The sequence below is a fragment of the Dermacentor andersoni genome, chromosome 1, assembly GCF_023375885.2.
Source record: "Dermacentor andersoni chromosome 1, qqDerAnde1_hic_scaffold, whole genome shotgun sequence".
NCBI lineage: Eukaryota > Metazoa > Arthropoda > Arachnida > Ixodida > Ixodidae > Dermacentor > Dermacentor andersoni.
Window position 1 is genome coordinate 147269051 of NC_092814.1, and position 24227 is coordinate 147293277.

The 24227-nt window shown below is 44.2% G+C and overlaps 1 protein-coding gene across 1 annotated transcript; it reads right to left on the minus strand.

Annotated features, from left to right (window-relative positions):
• Positions 1-832: 832 nt before the first annotated feature.
• Positions 833-12103, minus strand: LOC126544853 (F-box/LRR-repeat protein 12-like). Its single transcript, XM_050192375.2, has 2 exons — positions 11891-12103; positions 833-7962 (listed from the first exon to the last, which is right to left on the minus strand). The coding sequence occupies exons 1-2, from the start codon at positions 11980-11982 to the stop codon at positions 7053-7055; spliced, it is 1002 nt and encodes a 333-aa protein (XP_050048332.1). The 5' UTR covers positions 11983-12103; the 3' UTR covers positions 833-7052.
• Between the last annotated feature and the right edge of the window lie 12124 nt (positions 12104-24227).

A 24227-nucleotide genomic window follows, 5' to 3' on the forward strand; every position in this document is an offset into this window, starting at 1 on the left:
TGCTACATCTACGTTACCTTCCCTTCCTTTCCCCCTCTTCATTGCCTTCTTGCCACCCCTCTGCTGCTGCATATCATACTGCCTTACGTTGCTTGTTGGCACACATTTTTAATATCTGCCTGCTCGGCGGATGCCCTGGCTACTCGTGCTATCTGGCTTGCAGGCATATTAGCAGACAATGATGCTCCCGGCCAGGCCACCTGCCCACGGAGCCTTGCGATGTACTTGGACCCCTGCAGCACGGAGTGCATACATTGTTCTGCTCTCTCTAGACTGAAGATGGCCGTCCTGAATCTTCAACATATCTGCAATAAACTTGCAGAATCATAAAGCACGCACATCACTGCCAAAGCTTAGCTTTTAATGTAATCTACAGGAGCACGCTCTTCGGTGGATCCATACTGCCCTTTACTCGCAGCCTATTCCTTCTTCATACTCTGCTCTGCCTTCCATAAGTGGCTTCAGCTCCGCAAACCTTTTGTTTTTAGTTTTTCTTGGCTTTTGTCTCTAAAAATCTCTTTTGGATTGTCAGCATGGACGATCGCTTTTCATTTATGTTATGATTGGTATTTTCAGCCTGTTATACCTTTGGGTGGTGCGGGCTTACCCCCACATTTCTTTTTATGTTCCTTTTCGTATTGGGGGAACAAACTTGGCAATGATTATGGCCAGTACAAGCACCATCACACACTATAGTGAAGTAGGTGCAATAAACTTGCTTGCAATACCAAATATAAAAATTTGCTCTTCTAAACACCTTTTATGTTGACCCTATTAGTTCCAAGTTCCTAGCTCTGCACCTAGTCACTCTGAAATAAAAGCATTCAAGCACTATGGTTTGCATACACATTTATTGTAGGTGTATGTATCACAGCTAAGTTGTATAGTGATGAAGCGAGGGCACTAAGCACTAAACTGATGGCACAGTAGCAATGTCAGCTAGCATAGAAATGCAAATGTTTGCTTGAACAGACAGAAATAACCTACACAGAGCTGTCGTACATCAATTATTGCGACTTGAACCAATTGCTAAACACCAATCCTAAAAGGAAAGTTCCGTGCCTGCTAGAGTTAGTTCACAGTACCACAAAAGCTTTCATAGGAACTTAACACACAGTAAAAGTGGCATTACAAGGCTTATTCATTGGATACAGCTGCCCACTATTGATATGCACTGTAACACAACGTAAAAGATGGTGGCAGGTCACTAAAAACCTCAATGAAACAGTGCCAGCATAGAGAACAGAAAAGAAATACAGCCATCACTATTCTGTTCATCAATACACTAGTGAATTCGGCTATTCCAGCTCTTCTAGACTTCACGGTGAGACAACCAACTAGACTGCACATCCTTTCTCACAAAAACTGCTCACACACGCAGTGCTATGCTCTGCAGTACAACACTTGCACCAAGTGAGAACCACATCCACAACAGCTGAGAGTGCCAGTGTATCCAAACACTATTCCAAGTATCTCTTCAATATGTTAATACCAGCACGATATGTATACTCAAATAACATGCATGGGATAACATGTACATATACAATCTATGCACACATTCTGCATAAAGAAAGTAAATAAGCTGAGCAGATCAGTGTAACCAATGTGCAAAAAAAAAGGGGGGTGGGGGTAACTGATGCAGACCAGTTCAAGCAAAAGTGAACAGAAACAGCAGAAACAACAGTTTCAATAAGCATTCATTCTTACCATGTAAACTACATAGTCAAACTTTAAAAAAGTTTTCCAAGCTATGCCACTACAAATGCATCTTTACAAACGATCTTTGCCAGGGCACTTCCAGCAGCATCATTTCATTTGTTGACACTTCTTATGCCTTCGGCAGGTTGTTGAAAGGCACACAATTGCATAATTGGCTTTTGAATGGTTTGAAATGCATAGACCACGCATGCAAACCATTATAACAATCTCTTTTGAGTTTTCACTTATGTGCACAGACAACTTCATAAAAGCTTTATTCCTTTTCTATTGTAGCTATGGGCTACAGATATCATAACAGGGACCAATAATAAACATTCGGACAGGATATTTCAACTCTAGCTGTAAGCGCACACACTCACTTGAACTTCATTATGTATCACAGATCCTGGATGCTTTTCAAGGTGGTTTCCCCAAGATCCAATTTTTCAATTGTCAGCTTCACAAGTTCAGCCAAAGCTAGATATTTTTCTTCCAGGGGACGTATCAAATAAGCTTAAATATAAACTATTTATTATTACCAGACTATCTACACTCTGTAGGGGTCTCCTTTCGTTGCTTCTAAATAAATACTAAAAATTGTATCATCTAGTTATGGCAAACAACTTGCAGACACTGTATAAATAGTCCTAATTCTTCCGCAGCACCTCAGTCAACATTTTTTTGACAGTACAATTTTGGCTTGAAGATATAACTAGAGAAGAGGCTGCATTACATGAAGCGACTTCTTTCGTTGATAATGATAACAAGAAAAACAAGTCCTGGTATTGACTGGCAACATGCAATTCACTGAACCTCGAGAAGAAAAAAAACTGTGCTTTTCTTGCAAAGATATATATATATATATATATTAGATGATTTGACTTGTTGCCTTAATATGTGATTTCTGCAATGTGGAATGAAGTTCTACAGCAACACCTTGAACGCCACTTGAAAATAAGTGGGACACATTATGCCTACTAGCAGATGGTCGAATGATAAGAACTGCAATTTGCTGCAAGAGAAAATGCAATGCTTATATAAACAAAAAACTGCGGGGTTTTATACAGCAAAACCACAATCTGATTATGAGGCATGTCATAGTGGGGGACTCCAGATTAATTTTGATCACCCGAGTTTCATTAACGTGCACCTAAACCCAAGTACACGAGGGTTTTTGCATTCCGCCCCCCTCAAAAAGTAGCCACCAGGAATCAAACCAATGACCTTGTGCTTCACAGCACAATGCCATAGCCACCAAGCTACCATTGCAGGCTTGGGGAGCTTTAGAAGGCCAGCTTATGTTTGCACATTTACTGCAAATATACACATCACTAGGCATAAAGTTTTTTTCAGTGGCAACCACCCAGCTCTGGCTACATATGCTAGAAGTTATGACTGCCACTGCACAATTGCAGAATGAGGAAAAAAAAAACTGGCAGGACCTATGTCACAATGAATGTTGACGTTAATGCGATTAGCATCAAGCGATGTAGCAAGCCACCGTATTGCAACAGCTGAAATGCATCATGTATTAGTTGCGTACTGCAGCCGGGCTCTTCTCTCACGCTTCCCTCGGAACAAGCTGCGCCACCTAGCCGATTACTCCGGTGGCACGCCAGTGTGTGCTAATGCCGATACTTAATCCCTCGCTCAGCGCAGGCATTCATGGCACAGCTCTGAAGCATCAGGCTACTGTGCTCAAGAAATTTGTGTGACACGGGTTCTATTCTGCCCAGCACCGGAGAAATTTGAAAGGTTCTTTTTTTTTTAACTAAAGAGCGGCATAAAGAGGCTAACAATGCTAATCACATTAATAGTTCGGCAAAATTTTGATGATACCAAAATCCTAAAGTGAGTTTTTCTGCAGTACATCCCCCACAAAGCTTGCAGACATTGTAAAAATGTGGCTAGCAAGTGGATTTACATAGGAAAGGTATTCTGAACAGTTTGGTGTTACATTTGTTTAGTTATGACATTAAAGACATCACTTATATTACAAAGCTACTCTGTAATGACCACACACTCCAATCTCTAGGCTGCACCAATAAGCTTGGGCCTCCTCACCAAAGTTCATAGTCCAAAGACCAGAACATCAGAAATCCTTTTGCTTAGTGTTATATACAATGCTCAAAAAAGCATAAAAGTAACACACTCAACACTAAACTACATGAGCTAGGTTTACCCTGTACAACACAGAACCAAGGAACCACAAAAGGGATGTCAACACTACAGGCTTTGATGTTGACCTGCGGTAAGCAATAAGTGATGACAAACTGCATATTGTACCGTGCACCACAAAGTGCCACAGCTTCTTGCACAATGTTTGCAGCAAGAGTGGCTGGTGCACTTACAGCCAATACTTTTCATTAAAAACTGGATATTGTTAAAGGTTAGAAAAAAAAAGTATGGGTTAAGGTGTGCGTTGCACCCTGGCTGAGGCTAAAAACTACATTAAGGCAGACATGTCTGCCTAGACTTTGGTAAAGACATCGCCCCTTGGTTTTTAGCAGCAGACACCTTGAACAAAGTATAAATGCAGCCAAAAAACAGCACCCTCAAAACATGGTGCATTCTTCGAGAAGTCCTTGGCTGACCAGTGGAAGACCAAACAGGCGTTATTGTGTCTCAGTAGCTGTTCCAACACAGCACACAGGCTCTTGTTTTGCTCAAGGCTTAGATTTAAAAGTGATTTTTTTTTCCAATGGACCTTTAGCTTGAGATACAGCAAAGTGCACAACTTGATTATGAATAATAAATGGCGGCAATGTGGCCTCCAAAGCCAGGGAAAGGCAGAAATGAAAAGGCAATCAGGTTTGCGCTTCATTTGCTTCCACCCTGTCTCTTTTTCGTGCTCCACACTGTAGGCAGATTACTTTCTAGCTGGCACATATTAAAATATTTCATGCTGCATTATCCCTTTGATTCCTTGCACTCTGATCACTCAACCATTTCGCACCATAAGCGGGGAAGTAGTGAATAATTAATAAATAGACATGACTTCTCAAATGGACGAACACACAAATGCTTGCATGTGTAAGGGCCAAAGCCTACAACACATATGGTCAGCTTCCCACACGGACACAAACACACAGGACCAAAACATATGCAGCAGCAGCTGCTACAACAGTTGCATACAAAAGCAATAAACACATGTTGCTGTGCACAACATTTACTGCACATTGTTTTCTTAACAAAATTATGAAACCTGTGAGACTATTGTTGCCACAGGTCCTACTTCAATGAGGCCCTGCAATGAGTAGTATAAATAAGCAAAATCTAAAAGATGCCAGTTCATCCTTTGCCTTCAAGCAACATTACAACACTGGCATTCTCAACACTGCAAAAAGAAAGTTACAATATGAGTAAAAATTTATCGATCAGTGAACTTTGATGCCACCAAACACACTATAAATAGCAGGGAAAAAAAATGGTTAGCAAGCTGTTGCACAAAAAATTGCTATAAATTTCCATCACAAGAAATTTCACCAGTGGCTTGTACAAAATGCCAGTTGCAAAACAGGCTTTATGTCATATGGACACTTTAGTGCTGGCCTGCCAGCTACTTGTGAAGTTCCCGTCAGAAATAATAGATGCAATATTAAACTGCACATACACAGCATGTAAGACATAAATATACAGATAGCAATGCAATGGTATTTGTATGGACAATGTTGTGGTATATCCTTCACTCCCTCGCCACACACAGTAAAATCAATCTGGCTTAGGCTGACAAGCTAAAATGACAGAAGAGGCGAAGCATATACCTTTCAAGAGTCACAGTTTTCGAAGGTCGAGCATGTACATGCTATAACTGGAAAAAGTTGCTTACAAAAATATAACAATAAAGATATTACAAAAATAAAATGAAAAGTGAATAAAATTCTATACTTTCTTTGCTAAACCTTGCTCTTAGCTTATGCCTGTCTTGTGCACAGGTCACGTTACATTTAAATGCATTCTAGCACAAGAAAAAAAGAATAAGCTATGAAAGACACAAACTAATATGCAAACACAAATAACAATAAATAAAAGTGAGGCTACAGCATGCAGAGGTAGGCAAATACATAAAACACCTCTGAAAAAACACTCAAGATTCACTGTCAATGACTGTGGCCAAACTCCTCTCTAAGCAATAAAAATTTTCACCTCAGCTACAGTGCTGAGGTACCTTAAGTAGACATTTCGATGTAACAAACACAGTGACTTTCCTTTCTTACTCTGAACCTCAGCAGATGATCACACATCAAATATTCAAATTTGTGATCAGCAGCCGTACATGTGGTGTTAGTTACCAAGCGCAGCTGTACTGGACTACAAATGCAATTTCACCACAGAGATTCAGTGCCTTTCAAGGCAGTAGAGGTGAGCAATATGCTGCAGTTAATGGTAATCAGATTCAGCCCAGATACGTGCAATATTTTTCATGCTACACAAGCATAAAGTATAAATAGTACAACAATTTAAACAATCCTGGATTCGAAGTATTTGTTATGCGGCTGTGTGATAATGTCTTCATGTTGCTTTTACACATACATGGCACAGTACCATGCTCATAGCTCTGAAAACCAAATATCTACAGCTTCTGTTCCAAATAAAGTGCCAAAGTTAATACTGAACACCTCAACTCAAGGACATATCCATGCCACTTCAGTGAAGCGACCACTCTGACACTGCAGCTGTACTTTTTCCCTTGGTCATGGAGACAGCAGCAAGATGCACATTATCAGAAAATGAATAAAGGGAAATCAGACATCCACCCGTTCGTAGCAATTGCTACAAAGGAAACCCACACGGGTTCCTCGAAAGGAAAGCCTCATAGCTGAAGAAAAATTCGTCCTGGTCCGGGACGAAAATTATCAGAAAATGTGTTATAACAACACTGCATTGTGTGATAACACTAGAGGCACAAGCACCTCTTTTCTTTTTCCAATGCATTTTGCAAGTCTTGTGCTGCTACATGGCGGCATTGTCAACCAATGAGATGGCTACAAACATGGCCTTTCCATTAGCCTTTTTTTTTTCCGCCCTGGTATCAAGAAATCATTTCAGGGTCCCTTTGATGTGGCATAACAATGCTGCATCCAATTTCTCTAGTGAGACGCAAACTATCTCTTGTCTGACCGGGATAGTCAACACCAGCTAAAACCAATAGTTTGCACTATTACTCTAAATGAGCCTACTTCTTGGTGCCTGTATGGGCCACACGAAAAGTGTTGGTTCGGGCAAATTGTCATGGATACTGGTGTCCCTCTGGCCCTCTTCAATGTCTCAAACAATTATACTTCTGTGAGCTACCTAGCACATGAGGCACACTTTAAGGTTGGCATAGCAGTCAGGCAGGACATGCTGCCTCTTCAATCTTGTAGTCGCAACCGGTCCACAGAATGGTTGCAGCCAACCCCCAGGTGAAAGCGCACTCCATCCACAAGAACTGTGCAGCCCGGTGGCACCTGCTTGGCAATTAGGGGACTATCTCCAATATCAATAAGTGTGTTCTCCAAGTTCAGCCACTGCAGCTGTGGGAAAACATCAACCAGCACCTTCATTGTCTGCACAGTAACCCTTGTGCTAAAGAGACAAAGCTCTTGTAATGAAAAGCACTTTCCTTTGGAGAGGTGCAAAGCGCCGATATCAGTAACTGCTGTGCTACCAACATACAATCTTTCCAGTGCAAATGCATTTTCGGCAATTGTGCGGATTGCCTCATCTGTGATCTTAGTGCCATCAAGGGCCAAGGTTTTCAAGTTATGGCCACGGCTTACAACCAATGCCACACCTGTGTCCCGGATGTCCTCACAGTATTCCAGGTACAGCTCACGAAGGTTTGGGAGCTGTGTGACAAAGGGAATGTCCTGGTCTGAGACACACCAGCAAAAGCTCAAGTCGAGAATGCTCAGGTTACGAATGGCCAAAAGTGAGAAGAACTGGTCCACTTGAAAAAAAGAGTGGCGAAGTGAAAGGGTCTTGAGAGTGGGTGGGAGGTCTCCCACAGTTACAGGGGCAAAGTCATCGAGAGTTGTTAAAAGAGCACTCTTGATGACAAGGGTGGACAAGTAAGGGCAGTGGGCTCGAAGGTCACGCAGAGCTCCTGGAGACAGGAAGAGCCCACAGTGCAAGAAGCTCGACACGTACAACCACCGAACAGAGTCTGTTAGCACTGAGGCCAGCCTGTCCATCTGCACTGAGCTTATTTCAGGTGCGCTGGCATCCACGCATGTCCACAGGGCCTGGCTCCGTGAGAGACCATACCAACGGCGGCAAACCCTGCCAGGGACAGAGAAGTGTTGCACTTAGCTCATCACTGTCCAATATAATGCATTCACAACAATCACGCACATCTTCAACTTGTGCCCCTTCAGAACTACTCTGGCTAAAGTAGAAGAAACAAGTGCATGAATAATGAGCAGTTATTAGGATATCTGCTCTCTTTTTTTTTGTCACAATCTTATCAAGGAACAGACAATGAAGCCAGCAAAAGTACAGGGCAAATTAATAATGTTTAATTGAAATGCAGAAATAATAAAGCAAACAAATGAAAATGAACAAAAAGCTAACTTGCCACAGGTGGTGAGTGAACCCACATCTTCTGCATTATGCGTATAGTGCTTTATCAATTCAGCTGCCATGGCACCATTCTCACAGCCAGTTTCTTGAGCATTTGTGTATGTGTGTAAGATTAGCCCTGGGAGTGTTAGCCAGTGCCACTAACAGCCCCAGGTGGCAGATCATTTTACCTCAGGTGTCATATAGTATGTGAATTTAGAAGCAGACCAACTAAATAATAAACCCTCATGGCATCGAGACTACCAAATTCAAGTCCCTCGTTATGCGATGAATGAAAAGAATAAGGGGTTCCGATGGCTTGATTTTTTTGCTAGTCAGAACTACCCGAAGTGGCTTCAAGTTCAGACGGACATTGAGATCACCCAATTCAGAGCTTTATCTCTGTATGCGGCTGCTATTCAACACTTCTCTCATGTAGACAAAACAAAGCTCTGAATTCACAGCACGACACAGAAGTTATCATAAGCACATCAATGTTTCTTAGAACATATTTACATCAGTGTCATATGCAGTCTTGACCTATCTCATATGTGTGGGGACATGAGAAGGACATTCATTTTTCTTTTGAGTAGGAAATTCTTTGACATACGATATAACAAACAGTATAGCCATTTGTCATACCGTATAGCCTTGGTGAAGCAAAATCACTAAATTCAAAATTTACCAGTGGAGATAAAAGTGCACATTCTTTAGGCTGAATTATTAAAAATGTAGTGGTGAAAGACTCAGCACAGTATGAATGACAAAACTGCAAGACCAAGCCTCCCCCCAAAAAATGTCTTTTGTGTTTGTTCATTCAGCTTGTATATACAGGACTGTGAAGATGCCACCATTGCAGTATGGTGGTTTTTTTTTCACCATGCACCACCCAGGGACAAAAAGCAGCTTTCTGACACTGATGCCAGCTGATGAGCATGGTTGGCTCAAAAGGAGGTTGAGGGGTGGCAGCCCCAATATTTCCGCTGCCCACCCGTCAACCCCCCTACCTCCTTAGAGCATGGTGTGCTAAGTAATAGAGTGCCCTCCTGTACCCCCAACAAAAATGCAAAATCACGCTGTGCTCACCGCCCCGAGCAGAAAAATGCTAGTGCTGCAGCTGCTGCTAAGTCAGGAAAACATAATCCTGGTCTGTTAAAACATTGAGGATTAGGCAGTTGCAATGCAGCAAGCAAAGTCAAAAGATTTGATGCCAGAATTGAATGAAAAAAAAAAAAAAAAAAATCGGGGCGGTGGATGACTCCACAAATGCAAACCAGGAAGAATGCAACTGCTCCTCTAGTTTGAGAAAGGACCCATAAGGCAGACAAGAACTCATCAGAAAAATATCAATGGCTTAGAAAGAAAGCAGTTTTGCATAATAATGTAATAACAAGTATATATGTTATGATTCTCCCACCAACCATTAGCACAGTCGGGGCTTGCCATGCTCTCAACCAGAGTGAAACAAGCTCATCCAAAATGTTTGCATCAATTAATTCATAAGCAGTTCCAAGATTGACTCGCCAAAATGTATCTCCTTTTCACAGTCTCATGCATCACGTTAACAACATCCTTAAACCTTACTTAAGCCACAATGACACTTTCAATATTCATTTTTTCCACGTGCAGTTCAGTAGTGGAACCGCCTTGATCCTCTGATTGTTAAATGCGTGTCACTAACCACTTTTATCAGTACGATGGATGATGTAATTGACAATAACCACCAACAGTTTTTTTCCTAATATAACTTAACTACATGGTATTGTGTAGATTGTGTGTAGAAAAACTGTAGATTTTGTGTGCACTACTACTTTCGCCAGATATTGAATTGTTACTCAGCTACACTAGAATAAGACATTGTATTAGCTGCCTTATTATTTCTAATTATTGTTGTGAATAGCATTCTGTTAATATTCCGGAGTCCTCCACTACGGCGTGCCTCATAATCAGAAAGTGGTTTTGGCACGTAAAACCCCATAATTTTTAAAGCATTCTGTTAATATTGACCTTCGTTTGTGCATACAGTACTGTCCACCTGCCTTGATTTTACATGAGCCTGGCAGTATTGAAGATAGATAGATAAATAAATAAATAAATAAATAAATAAATAAATAAATAAATAAATAATAGAATGGTAGATTATGACATTGGGAGAGGCACAAGTGGACTGACTCGGTAAACACTACACATATCTTCCCACCCCCTTTCTTTTCCAGCTAAATAACTTTCACTAAAACTAAAAGAATATCCATGCACTTCTATGCCGTTTTGAATTTCTCTCATTATTGTAGCTGTATTGAGATTCCGCTGCTTTTATTTTGTACTGGGGACATCCTTACATTGAGGATTTACAATATCTAACAGCACTTTTATATGTAAGGCATTTCCAACTGTTCATATAATATACCAACTCTTTCAATGTCCCTATGAAGGTGTGCATACACACCGACTGACATAACAGGTCGTTATGCTGAGCAAGAGGTCGCAGGTTCCCCAACACATGGTCCCGGCAGCTGCCCGATTGGGATGGGAAGCAAAAACGCTCTAGTGCACGTTAAACCACCACTAAATGGTTGAAATTAACGCGGAAGCCTCCACAACCGCATCCCCTTTGAAGCCCACTGTGCAGCTTCGGGAAACACCACGATTTTCTCTCAGTTTGACATGAACGCGGCTAAGTGCTCAGACTTTCACGACGCATTCACAATGCGATGCATAAGGACATATTGACACTAACGTTGCCACTGTTCACACGAGGACAATGGCGCACCTGAATACAGTTGACTTGCCCCAGACTCGATACCGGTGAATTCGACCATGTTCAAACTTTCCAAAGGCCATCCGCAAGAGGTAAACACTCTGATGATAATTTTAATCGATTTACATCCCATAGTTGATGAATTTAAGAAAGTCGAATGCGTTGCACTTAATTCAGCGGGAAATGACCACGGTTCTGCTGAGAGCAAAGTCGGATGTATGAAACTGCCGTTGAACTCTTTAGAAGCAGTGTTGCACCAAGGACATTACATTGACTATCTCCCGGCCCTAGGGAATAGCAATGACTTGCGTTTCAATTGCGAGTGGCTGCGCCCGCTCTATCGCTAGCAAATAAACCACGATTAGGAATCCCACGGATTCAATCTAGAACAGAGCAGTTCAAGCACACGGATAATCGCTTCAACGGCTATCAATCGGCGACTTCTCATGGATTACTACTGATACCACTGAATGCGCCCACAAGCCGCGAATTTTTTTGTTGACATTTGACTGCGCTAGGCGGCACCCCTTTCCGCAATTTTTTCAGACGGCACAGTTAGATCGCTCGACGATGCAACGCCAAGAGCATTTTCAACACGAACCCCTGCTTTGCGTTTTGTAATTAAATCGCAGCAGTGTGCGAAAGGCGAACAAGGGCAGGCAGGACTACGCCTTGCTGAGACACTATAACAAAGGCTGCACACATGCACACACGTTCAGTATGCTAGTGCTCTAAGATTTGGTCATTCTTAGAAATAATACTGCTGCATACAAAATTTAACCGGTGCAGCTGGTTTTGCACCGGCTTTTAATTTTACGGTTCAAGACGGCTTTCGCAATGCGCCTCTTGGCAGCATGCTGGCAAGTCGAAACGATTGATCTGACCGCTCACCTCCCAACTTTGCATAGATCAGAGAACTTCAAGAGCCTAAATATCTGCAGAAGCACCACGTCGGGCAGTCCATCTGCATCGAATGCTGTCATGATACTGATTCCACGTATACAAAAAATCACATGTTGAATGAGAACGAAATTATTTGTAGACACAGCGAGAGCAAAGTAGATAACACATAAAATTACATTTCCACATGGCGCCCTCTCGCGGTTCTCCTTCTTTCGCTAATACGCCAACTCGCCGCTTGGGCGCAGCACCGGTGCAGGGACAGCAGGGACCACCTAGCGTACAGCCGTAGACAACGTTCAAGTACAAGGAGGTTATATATATATAACCTCCTTATTTCAATATTTACGAGAAACTCTATGGTGGTGGCTTTGAATGGCCCAACACCATTTCCACACTGCAGAAAAATCAACCTCGCTGAACTTGCGTGTTGGCTAAATATATTGAAACGGAAGCTGGACGTTTTCCATACAAAAATTTAACGTTTTCGTGGGTGAAACACAGACACATGCGGAATGTTCAAGGTAAGGACGTTTTGAGATTTATCGGCACATTTTATGTTGACATCAACCGCATGGCCAGGCTCTTCTTGCATAGTTCTTGCGGAACTATGCGTGTGCAACAATATATAGTAAGATCCAACTCCTATGGGCGTCTTGCGCTGGAGTTTGAGGTATAGTAGCGGCGCCTGGTGGCGGCGCGGGAAACGACATCTGGGTCGTACCAGCTTGGGTCGTATTGAGCCCTGGCTGTGGCGAAGCACGTTTCTAGGCCGAGTTTTGCGTCGATTCGCACTTTTTTCTGCCCTGTTGCGAGTGCGAAAAGGCTCGTCACTTCTCACAGACCACGTCGACCACGCTGCGAGCTGGTCGCAGCCTATGGTTTAACGAAAACGGACACTCCGTGTGCCGTGGGACGTAATGCTGGAAGCAGAAGGAATCGGCGACGCCGATCCGGAGGGACCTAGCTCAGCATCGAAAAAGCGTCAACGTCGATACTGCTGCGTCGTGGGCTGAATCCCAACATCCGATTCTATCGTTTCCCTTCAAGGCCTCACGAAGCGGAGCGTCGGGCGCGCTGTATGACTGCAGTTCGTCGCGCTTGGTAAGCGAAACTTCGCGCCATGCTGACTGCTTCACCTGTCTTGAAGCTTGCTTGATTATAGATCTGCGTTCTAAAATTCGGTCTTTTGCACTACAGTCCCGACGGCAGACCGACATAGCAGCAGGCATGGCTGGTGATTCACGATTCGAAACCCGGCCACAGCGACAATTAACAATTCGACCGGTGCGAAGTGGTGAAGTGCCCAGAGGTGTGTGCAAATGACCACGAATGGCCGGGTTGATTCGGTGATAATTCACTACCCCACTACGAGCAGCACAGGTTAGAGAGCTAAATGTGCTCATACTTGACCTCAAGCCAGCATGTTGAGGCAGCGCAGCAAGATAGTATTGATTACAGCAGATCGATTTTCGAGCGTTGTCATTTAAAGCTACATCAAGCGAGCAGCGCACGAGCTCGCGCTGCGCGATTCGCACGTACGTGCGAGCTCATATGCATTGCATCAGTTATTACCAGTTACTAAAAGGGACAGATGGCCGCTACTACAACGCAGGCCTAACTACTTGTTTAGCGGCATGCAGTCAACAAAGATTGCAGGAGACCCGCCGTTTCGCGGCATGTCGAAAGACCGCTGCCGTCGCGGCGCGTACGATCGTGCGCTCGAGCAGTTCGTACACATGATGTCTGCTTATCGCTGCTGTGGATTCATTTATAGCAAGCATTTCCTCGCGTTTGTGCGCCTGAATCTAGCAGCGTGCAAACCTTACCTGAAGTTCCACTTCGTACGCGACTCGCTTCACTTGCGATTGACACCGCGCTAAAACTTCGCCGCTTAATTCTTGAACGGCATACACGTATTGGGCACTGCATAATTTCTTGCCTTTACGCAGCGTGCCACCCGTAAAAAAAACCTTCGGCGCCCGATATTCGCTGCAGGCCGTGATACAACACAACCGAAAGTGGCGGGTCCATATTGTAAACGTGCTTTCCGAAGCAGACGACCGAGCTTGGTACGACCCATTTTAGGACAGAGGGCGCTTTTTAGCACCTTTTTCGCAGCGCCCCCTGGGCAATGCAAGAGCCCCATGGAATCACCAACTCCTGTCCGTATACATCTACAACACTTCCTGTATACTAAAGTTTCCCCATTCAGTTTCATACAATTGTATGAAACCATAGAGTTTCTCACTACAACACCTAGAGGGTAATCTGGCGCCACCGTCTATGGGAGTTTCTTAAGCGGGCACCGTGCCGTCATGGGAATGACGGTATATGTGTCTGCGAGGCTCGTCTTGGCTGGTGTTGTAAGAGGCTTCGTCTAAAACGTGGATATGGCTACGCAAATAACGCGTTCTCAAAAGTAAAATCTTAATAAAATGTTTCCATTCACGCATATTACATCTTTACTTACCCACGATGCATGACCATGTGAAGAAAAGCAAGAACAGACGACCAACTGTTTCAAAGCGAGCGCGAACCTTGTCGTCTGTCCTCCAACTTTAGCGGCCCACTGATACTTTTTACGTAACATGTAGTCGTACACACAATAACGAGTTCTCATAGTTCAACAAAACATGTTTTCGCGTAATAATAAAGCTAAAACAGCTTTTTACGTGCGGTTCTAGTAGAAAATGAATCATTGTGACAGACGGAACGGTACTTGCCAAGCGCGTCTTCAAGGTGTCCTGTCTCTACGAGAACGATGCCAATCCGGATCCACAATATACCGGCATTCCCATGCATACCACAGCGCAGCAGCGCCAGATTTCCCTCTAGGTAATGTAGTGAGAAACTCTATGTATGAAACTCTATGAGTTTCTCGATCATTCGCTCCTAGATGTGTGTTTTCAAACTTCTTAGACAGGCTTGTAAATCGTAATGTAAGAAAGAAAAGAGGCAGGACGTACGTGATGTAAAGTGAAATCTGAAAACTCTCGCCCATCTCGGTTTCAGTTGTACACTTTGGGAGGAACTACAAGAATTAAGACAACAGAGATCAATTTTATAATAGTTATTGAAACTGGCAACACAGTCGAGCCCTCACGTGCTGAGGAAGGTCGCGTTACGTACACAACCGAACTGCGCACGCCGACTGTCTGAAGCAAGATAGCCACTGCGCTTTGCAGTGAAGTGGTAGCACGGAACTATGCCGAGCGTAGCGCAGGGGCCAATGTCATAAATTCATCTCGCTTAAAACAATACTAAACATTAGATAATGACGGAAATTGAACGTCAATAAGCAAGCATATCTAATGCGTTTTCTTTCATATTTTTACGAAGAATGACCTTCTCTCTCTTCTTTCCTCTTTGTCCCCTAGCCCCAAGGCGCTGAGTCATGCTCGTTTCGTTTCCCAAACACTCGCGCATACCCAATACGGGGGATTGGCCAAGAAGCAGGCGGTTTTCCGTATGGTTAGAATTAAAGCAAAACTAGATTTGAACAGTGGAGCGTGGGACTAAAGAACTGTAAGAAGTGCAATGAAAATATTGTTAGGAATTTTGTCAAAATAAGTGAACATAAAGAAATGAAATATTAGAAATAATTGATGATTTTAGAAATTCAGCAAGGTAATCTTTTTGTCTCTCTAATAAAATTGTAAACTGCAAGAAAAGCATCCCTGTGGCTGGATCCCAGTGAAGTCGCCCCAAAAGAAAGAATGGTTGGTGAGGTGAGCGATAGCCCAAGTTTGCTAAATGATCTTTCCAAGCGTTTTCGTTGTCTTAGAAAGCGGCGGCATGAAAGAAAGTAATGTTCGATAGATTCAGGTGCACTGCAAAAAGAACGTAGAGGGGACATAGCGAGACCAGGCACCACCTCGGGATAGACGATCCAATCGAAAACATCGGAAATTTTTAGACGGAAAGTCTGACCAGCAGCAAAGCAAGTTTCCTGTAAAATAATAATATCTGGAGAATATGTAGAAGTAACATATCATAATTCTGTTGCAGCGGAAAGTATGGAACGACAGTTCCACCGAATTACTGTTAAAGTTCCTATGGTGAATAAATCCGAGCAGCAGAGACTGCTTGGTCTGAAACGCTCTCTTTTAAGAAGTCCTTCTTAGTCGGAATCTCTCTAACGTACTTTTTTGCCTTGGAGTTGGTGGGAGAGCTAGACTTTTTCTGTATCGGTGATTTTGTTCATTTAAGAGATCGGGGGTCCATATTGTAGGGGTTGTAGGTCGTAGAGAGGAACTTGGGGGGACAGGACTAGGCGAGCAGGATTTATTTACAGATATTTACATTAGAAAAAGGGATACATTCGACAGTCTAGCGTGACTCCCAAATGGAGCCCGCAAGACGAAGCATACAGCATGCGAGCATGAAGCTCCAAACACACTGCTTCTCGAGCACGATCACTGACGAGCACACCCTAGCAGCGACAAACAGTTGCTTATAAACACTCCGTGCTCCCTAGATCCCTAGGTGAGGGAAACGTTCGACCAGTCAACATAGCCGAGCCGTTTTTTGAGCGGGAGGGCTTACAAACACACGTACGCACAGCTTTCACTGCTCCCACCGAGGTCAGACGGGCTTCGCAGAACTCGGGGCTTACTTCTTGACCAAAGGAGGCGCCTCTTATTCCCCAAGCTGACCCCCGCCGCGTGGCCCCCGGTTCTCCATTGTCTTGTGTCTTGAAAGGCGCGTGCGACGTTGCCGCCAGATGCATTCCCTCTGGAACTCCCTTGCTCACATGCAACCAGGTAGGCGGTGGCGGGTTCAGTCACAAAGCCTGCTTCGTTGAACTCATCTCGGCAATCCCGCGACGAAGGGTCGAGGACGCTGCGTATTGTTCTTCGCACACAGTAGACCCAGTGACGCCGTGTGGCTAGAGGGTGGCGGTGGCTTTCCAGGAAAGGTCGACGCCGCTGTCGCACCTGGCTAGCGAAACTTTGCATGGCGGCATCTCGGCAGGCCATTCGTAACAATATCTACATCTTGATTTTTCATGTAGGAGAGACAGATATGGTCAACTTTCTCATAAGTTGGTGGCTTTGATGAATCGTTATTACTCAATGGCTGCGCGGTCGATATTTTAATAGGTGGATTCCGCGGTAGACCCGACACCTGATCCGCAATGTTGGCTTTATCGGTTTGTTGAAGCCACGCAGGTAGTTGTAAGGACAGCACCTGAACAAGGGAGTCTGTGAGATTTGTCACAATGAGCTCCATTACTTTCTCCAACGCCTTTTCTACGGAAGCTGCCACAGCCTGAGAGATTGAGTTTTCCATACACCGTGTTTGACGGGCCGTTATACCAGCATACGCTTGAGTCCTACTCTGAATTTCTCCAATGGCCTCACGACGAGAGCATCGACGTCTATCAATTTCTTCGAGGATTTGCACTTCTTTTGACCTTGCAGGGCAGTTAGGCCCATCTGCAGGGTGAAGCCCACTGAAAAGGCAGCAGGGCTCATTTCGTGAAGAACAGTCATTTGAATTATGGCCGTCTCCACAAATCCGGCATCGTGTGTTGGACCTGCAACCTTTTATGGTGTGCCCAAACCTCCAGCACTTTAGAGTGCGCGGGGTGATAAAGGCTCAACTCAGTGTATAAGCGGCCATGCCTTGATTTCCGATGTGCGGTTCATTCCAGCAAATGTAGCAATGACGGTTTCTGTGGGCATGCGCTTATTAGAGACTTTTAGCGTGTCCGGTATTCCGGCAAGCGCGGGCGGTTTTCCGGTTTAGCGGGGGCGTCAACGTGAGCGGCCAGATTGGTGGCGCCAGCTGGTGGCGCAAAGCTCAACCACACAAACACAGAGCTAATTACTATATGCTGCTTAGCTGCTGGCGTAAATTTTCGACAGTGGCGTAATCGTGTTCACAATTACGCCGCTGCCAAAAATTTGCATGAGTGGCGAAGCAGGATATGGTGAGTTACTGCAGTTTTAGCTATGCGTTTGTCTGGTTGAGCTCTACAACACCAGGCGGCTTCACCGCTCACGTTTACGCCCCGACCATGCGGTAATCCGCCCAAACCGCTCCCGTTTACCGGAATAGCGTACAAGCTAAATGTCTCAACGACACGGTTGCAAAGATACACAGAAATCACGCCTGCTGCTAGAAACATTTCCATAATACCTGCGGGACATAGACTTCTGTCGACACCGCGTACTAGGCCTTTGGCACATGCAAGGTGATGAGGAATCAAACTGCTCACCTGTACGAGCACCACGTGGCAACCACGAGGCGACGGGAGCTGCCGTACTACGAGCATCACGTGGCTACCACGAAGCGACGAGAGCTCCCACTTCTCCGCGACGAATCAAAAATTCGACACTGGAGAGTCGCTTGCAGCCGTCCAGTCGGTCTGATGCGCTCCGATTGCTACCTGTACGCTATAATCCACTATCTGTAAATATTGTATAAAGTTTTTCGTTTCTTCTTCGTCTGCGGAAAGAGTCCGTCTTTCGTCCTCAACCCCGAAGTCACAACACCGGATGAGTCGCAAAAATATCGCACTTCAGTAAATCTTGAACACAAGTTTGGTCTGACGGACAGCAAATAATGTTCCCTCAGCCAAACTGTCGAACCTCGGTGATTTGTTGAAAATTGGCCGAGGCCATCCGGAGTTCGGTTTGAATTGCCTTGGGATTCTTCATGCGAATCACTTCGCGATCACTCGGAACCAAAGCCACGGGTAAGCTGCTCGTCCCACTGCGTAAGAAAAGCTTCACCAGCAAATCAAAGGGAGGAATAGAAGCCAACCAGGTGTAAGCCTCCTGGCCTGGCGATGATAGAGACATTGCAGAGAAATAGGAAATTACTCTGGCGAGTTAACAGATATTGGAACAAAAGGCTAAAAAACAATTAGGTAATAAACACAGATCAAAAGGAAACCGCCAGCTACTTGACCAGAACCAGCGTCGTGAGCTCGAACCGCTTCGAAGCGTGGAACGCGACCCAAAACGTTTGCAACCCAAAAGGGTTGCAGAAAATAGGGCCTCTTCCCAGTGGCGTAGCCAGAAATTTCGTTCGGGGGGGGGGGCTCACATTGTAGCTCGGCCTCCTCCTCAAGAGAAAGCTTTAGCTCAGGTGCTCCTTTGTAAATACATGTTGAAGGAGAATTCGTTTTTCTCGGCAAACACTGCACCAAATTTGACGAGGTTTGTTGGATTTATCATAAAAACTTAAATTCTACTGACTTTTGGTTTCGCGTTTTTCATTTATGCTGTCAATTCTTTATTAAAAATTGCAAAAAAATCACAAATTTTCAGAAAACGAAACTAGCAAGTTTAAAACTTTGTAACTCAACAATGAAAAATAATATCGCAATTCTGTGAATTGCATCTAATAGTACATCCACAGCGGACAGAATTGATATGTTACCCATGAATCTCAAGAACATTAGTATTATGGAAATAGTGCTTTTGCAGAACCATTGTACACAACGTAAGCAATTCACGTAAGATGCAAATTGACATACCAAGTTTGTCCGCTTTGACTGTTAGAATAGATGTCGTTTACAGAACCGCGATATATGTTCTTGATGCAGAGCTACTAGTTCTTAAACGTCGTGCTTCTCTTTTTCGAAGTTTCGATTTTTTCAAAATATATAAACAAAATTCAGACCCTAAATCGTAATTCCGCTTCCAACCGACACTAGAATTTAACTTTCTTTCTCAAGTGCAACAAATTTCAATGAAAGCGATCGAGGGGTAATCTCAGAAAAGCGTTTCTGCGTTTTACATGCACTTGAATAGGCCGCGTCGGAGTTGGGCTCAAGCTAAAGCTTCCTCTTAAACAATTTGTCGAGGGATCAAATACACGAATAATAACTGCATTGCCATTGCCAAAGATGGTGGAAACGAATTCTTGAACGCTACACACTGTCAAAACAAGCAAAATATGTATTTTTTTTTCATAATAGAATGTACTCGTATGTCCCAAACATTGTGCCCGAAATAACTGATATCAAGGCTACCATTTTTTTGTCTATCTAATAAGTAACGAAAATATTACACGAACTTTAGAACTAGATCAGTTCGAAACCAGCAAAGCAGTGCGTTCCACTGGTATGAAAAATGTAAGGGCCATGAAAAAGAACAAGTTGAGAAAAAATGTGTTAATGAAACTGTCGTCATTCAAGAACCTTGTTCACATTCTCGTACATATGCAACGGCCAGAGAAAAATCTCAATGACGCTGTCATTTGTTCGAATGTATTACGCAGGAGCAGCTGTTACTGGTAGTATATCATGAGTAATTGCACCGAAATTATAGTCGCAACAGAGAGCACGCATAAAAAGCACGAGTTCTGCAAAATATACGAGGGCAAGTCAAATGAAAATGAGCCAATGGGAATACATGACAAACGGGGTACTTAATTTAAAAGTAGTCTCTCTGAGCATTAAGACATTTGTCCCATTGACTAACGAGTCGCGTGATTTCCGTCTCATAAAGCTCCTTGGGTTGCTGCTTCAAAAAGCCTGCAACTGACTCTTTCACGTCATCGTCCGACACGAATCTGGTTCCCTTGAGCTGTTTTTTCAGTTGCCCCAAAATGTGGAAGTCGCAAGGCGACAGGTCTGAGCTGTGTGGCGGATGTTGCAGCGTTTCCTACTTGAACTGTGCCAGTTTTATATTAACCACATCATCGACGTGGGGACGGGCATTGTCGTGGAACAAGATGACCCCATTCGTCAATTTTCCCCGTCATTTGTTCTTGATTGCGACTCGCAGCCGATCCGGCGTTTCACAATATCAGAAATAATTGATAGTCTCTCAAGATTTAGCAAATTCTATCAGTAATGGCCCCCGACGATCGAAAAAAAGAAACTCAACACCTTTCCGGCGGAAATGACAGCCTTTGCATTCTTTTGGGGGCGGTGAATTAGAATGTTTCCACTGTAAGCTTTGCCGTCGTGTTTCATGCTCGTAGTAGTGGCCCCGTGGTTCGTCCTCGATCACAATCGCAGGCAGTAAGTCGTCACCGTCATTATGATACCGGATAAGATGAGTCAATGGCAGCGCCGAACTTCTCCGTCTTCTTGCGGTGGTTCAAAATCTTGGACATCCGTTGCAGACACAAGAGCCGATAGCCGAGATGTTCATGAATTATGGCGTGAACCGAACTATGATAGATGTCCACACGCTCTGCCAGTTCACCGATGCTTATCGAGCTTGATAAAGGGCAAAAAAGTGTCACTAGAAAGAAAGTTCACTGCAGGTATACACAAAACCTGGCAACAAGATATTTATGTACACGTTTAAGTGTCCAATAAATCTACCTAAGAAAAAGTTACTGTATATAATGTGTCAAAGAAGGCAAATAAACATGTTGCGCAATCAGAGATTCACAGAATCCTAGATCCCGCCCCATTCCATCCACTCCCCCCGATTTATCGCGCCCGACGGAAGGCGGCGCGCTTGCTCCCCGCTTTTCTCCTTTGCGCACACAATACTGAGTCACCATCGCCGGCTCACCCATTCCAGCCCCCCCCCCCTCCCCTTACGTTTTCAATCGCACATACAGCATGCGGCGCGCGGTCACGACGTTATCGCCCTTAGACTTCACAAGAAACATGAGAGCGACGGCGACAGTAGGAATGCGCCTGGAGTGTCCATATAATTGCTATCGCAATAATATAATAAGGGTATCGGCAACTGAAACGTTCCGTGGCTCATTACTTTCCGCAAAAGAAGTAACAAAATCGAAGTTTCACCATGCCACAATCTGCTGCGCCGCAACAATGCATTTTTCCCCCCATTTGTGAGGCGGGGGAACCGAAATGAAAAAAAAAAAAAACGCAAAAGAAAGTATGATGGCCACAATCGAATGCCTATTTTGGGCACCTAATGTGGCTACCGAAGGAATATCGAAGAAAACGTGAGACGCTTGGTCCACCGAGAAACATACGCATACTTCTCGGTATCCTACACGAGCGAGACAAGAGATTCCGGAGAGGTTGCGCTCAAGGAAACGCGGTGCAATCCGTCGAGTCCCCACAGTGATGGAAGCGAGAGACCATTGTTTTCTTTTCTCGTCTGCTAGCCACAAAGTGTCCACAACTCTGCCAGGCGAAAATCCACTCGGCCAGAGAAAACCGAACGCGCAGCGAAGTGCGCTGCGCGATGGTGGGGCAACACGAGAAAAACGCATGCGCTCTGGCTGGTTCTGGCTGCCCGCAGGTAGGGCAGCGAGAACAAAAAAATTGAAGAGGCTCAATCTGTCCTCGCGAATCAAAGTCAAAGTACAAAAAATAAATAAGGACGTAGTTACCTTGGCTGGCTTTAGTGTCTTGACATGGATGCTTTGGCGTAGGTGAAAAAATTTTTATTTTTTTATGTGACATGACGGCAGGAATGAACCACCACAACGCTTCGTCTCATCGGACCTCGCTACGTGCTTTGTCAACTTGTCTGATAGTGTGTTGATTAGGCTTGTCTCGTTGTATGTTCCGATGTAAGACTTTAGGAAAGTCAATGCACCTTTGGCGTCAAATGTTTATAACAACATTAAACCCACAAAGTTCCACAATTCAAAATCTAAAGCACAACTTTGGAAATGTAAATGCACCTTTCGCATCAGAAGTTTATGAGAACTTTATACCCATAAAGTTTTGGAATTGACCTCCATGCGCTCCGTAGATTCCGAGGCCTCCACGAGACACCGTGGCGAGCCCGTGCGCCATGAAAACGCCTCTGAAACTTGGTGTTCGGATGGGGCTCCGAACACCATGGACGTTGCCGCGAAATCCAGCCCGAGTTCGCAATGTTCGCGGTGAAATGTCTTTTCGAGCGTGAAAAGGACATTCTAGACAAAATCCAGAATAATTTCCGGTGCCGGAGGTTGCTTTGGTCGGCCGTGCATGGACAGCACGAAAAAATTTCGGGGGGGGGGGGGGGCTGAAGCCCCATAACCCCCCCCCCTGGCTACGCCCCTGCCTCTTCCTCTTTACACACACACACACACACACACACACTCTCTCTCTCTCTTTCTATCTCATTGAGAAATTGAGAAAATACTGGACGAAAGCGGACCAAAAGCGCAATTTTTCTTGTTTGACATATTATTTCAGAAAATTTCTACGGTGTATTGGCGCTTAAATAATTTGTGTGTTATACAAAGCTCCGGGTCAATTCAGAAAACAATTGCAATAAACAAATCGATAATGGTGTTACCAGGAAAAAATGGTCAGTTTGGAAGGTTTTTCTCAGAATTCGGGACTCCTAAGGAACTTCTTGACTGAAGTTACCGATAACCTTTGCATGTTGAAGACGAATCCTAGGTTCAGTAGGCGAAGTTGTGAAGCTTTAGGCTCTAAAATAATTTTCGTTTTATTATCATTTTTTGAAGAACTATCTTTCGCGTACTTGAGCAAACTTTGAAAGCACGTCACATGAGAAGAATTTTTTTTTTTTCAGCAAGATCTTGGGAAATCAGCGTGAGCACGGTAGTAAATATCCATGATTTTTTAAAGCGAAATTCGAGATGTCGAGAGACATGTCCGGGGCACTACTTAGCGTGGAATGATTCTCAGCTATGTTTTTGTTTTGATACGTCGCCAACGCCTCCTCGTGTCTGAAACAAGCGAAGCTCAGCAAATCCAGTAGTCGCCGACCGCGCCCAAACCATGGGACAAACCAGCTGTTACATTAATTTCTTAAGCTTTGCATGCATAAGAGAGAGAGAGAGAGAGAAAGCAAGGATAGGAAAGGCAGGGAGGTCAACCAGAAGAGCACCCGGTTTGCTACCCTACACTGGGGGTGGGGAAAAGGGGAATAGAAAGAGGAAAAAAGGGAGAGAGTAAGCACTGAATGCGTGTGGGAGGGACACTATGCAGAGGGACACTATAAACGGTCTCTTAAGCAGGTGCACTTTGAAGTATTGCACTAGTGCCCGAATCGCTTTTCGTGCATGCATATCAATGTAAAGAAAGTGTATGTCATATAGTGCAGCACATCTGCACATCTTTCTCAATAAACGGAACTCCTGTTAATCGGAACATATTTCTCCGATCCGTTGAGGTTCCGTTTAACAAGATTACGCTGTATATTTTCGTTGAGTATCGCAAGTTTTCATTTCAGCTACCCCATAGAAACATGTTATGCGCCACAACACTGCGCATACTAGTTGTGTTAAAAAAAAGCCGACGAGTGTGTTTGCCTTCCTGTTCAGCGCTGGCCTATCACTTATCATTTAGGGCCATGGCGGATTTCAATCTTCAAAACGAAGGCGCTGATGCACGCTGAGCGCTAGGACCGCTCGGTATTTTTTTTCTTTTGCGATGTGCGTGCAAGCTTGCATTCTTTCGAAATAC

What these genes read in the sequence shown, in the direction of transcription:
- LOC126544853 (XM_050192375.2), bottom strand. Translation starts at nt 11,982, where the DNA reads ATGACAGCATTCGATGCAGATGGACTGCCCGACGTGGTGCTTCTGCAG. An exon ending in GATCTATGCAAAGTTGGGAG is followed by an intron (nt 7,963 to 11,890) that starts GTGAGCGGTCAG and finishes TGTCCCTGGCAG; the next exon opens with GGTTTGCCGCCGTTGGTATG.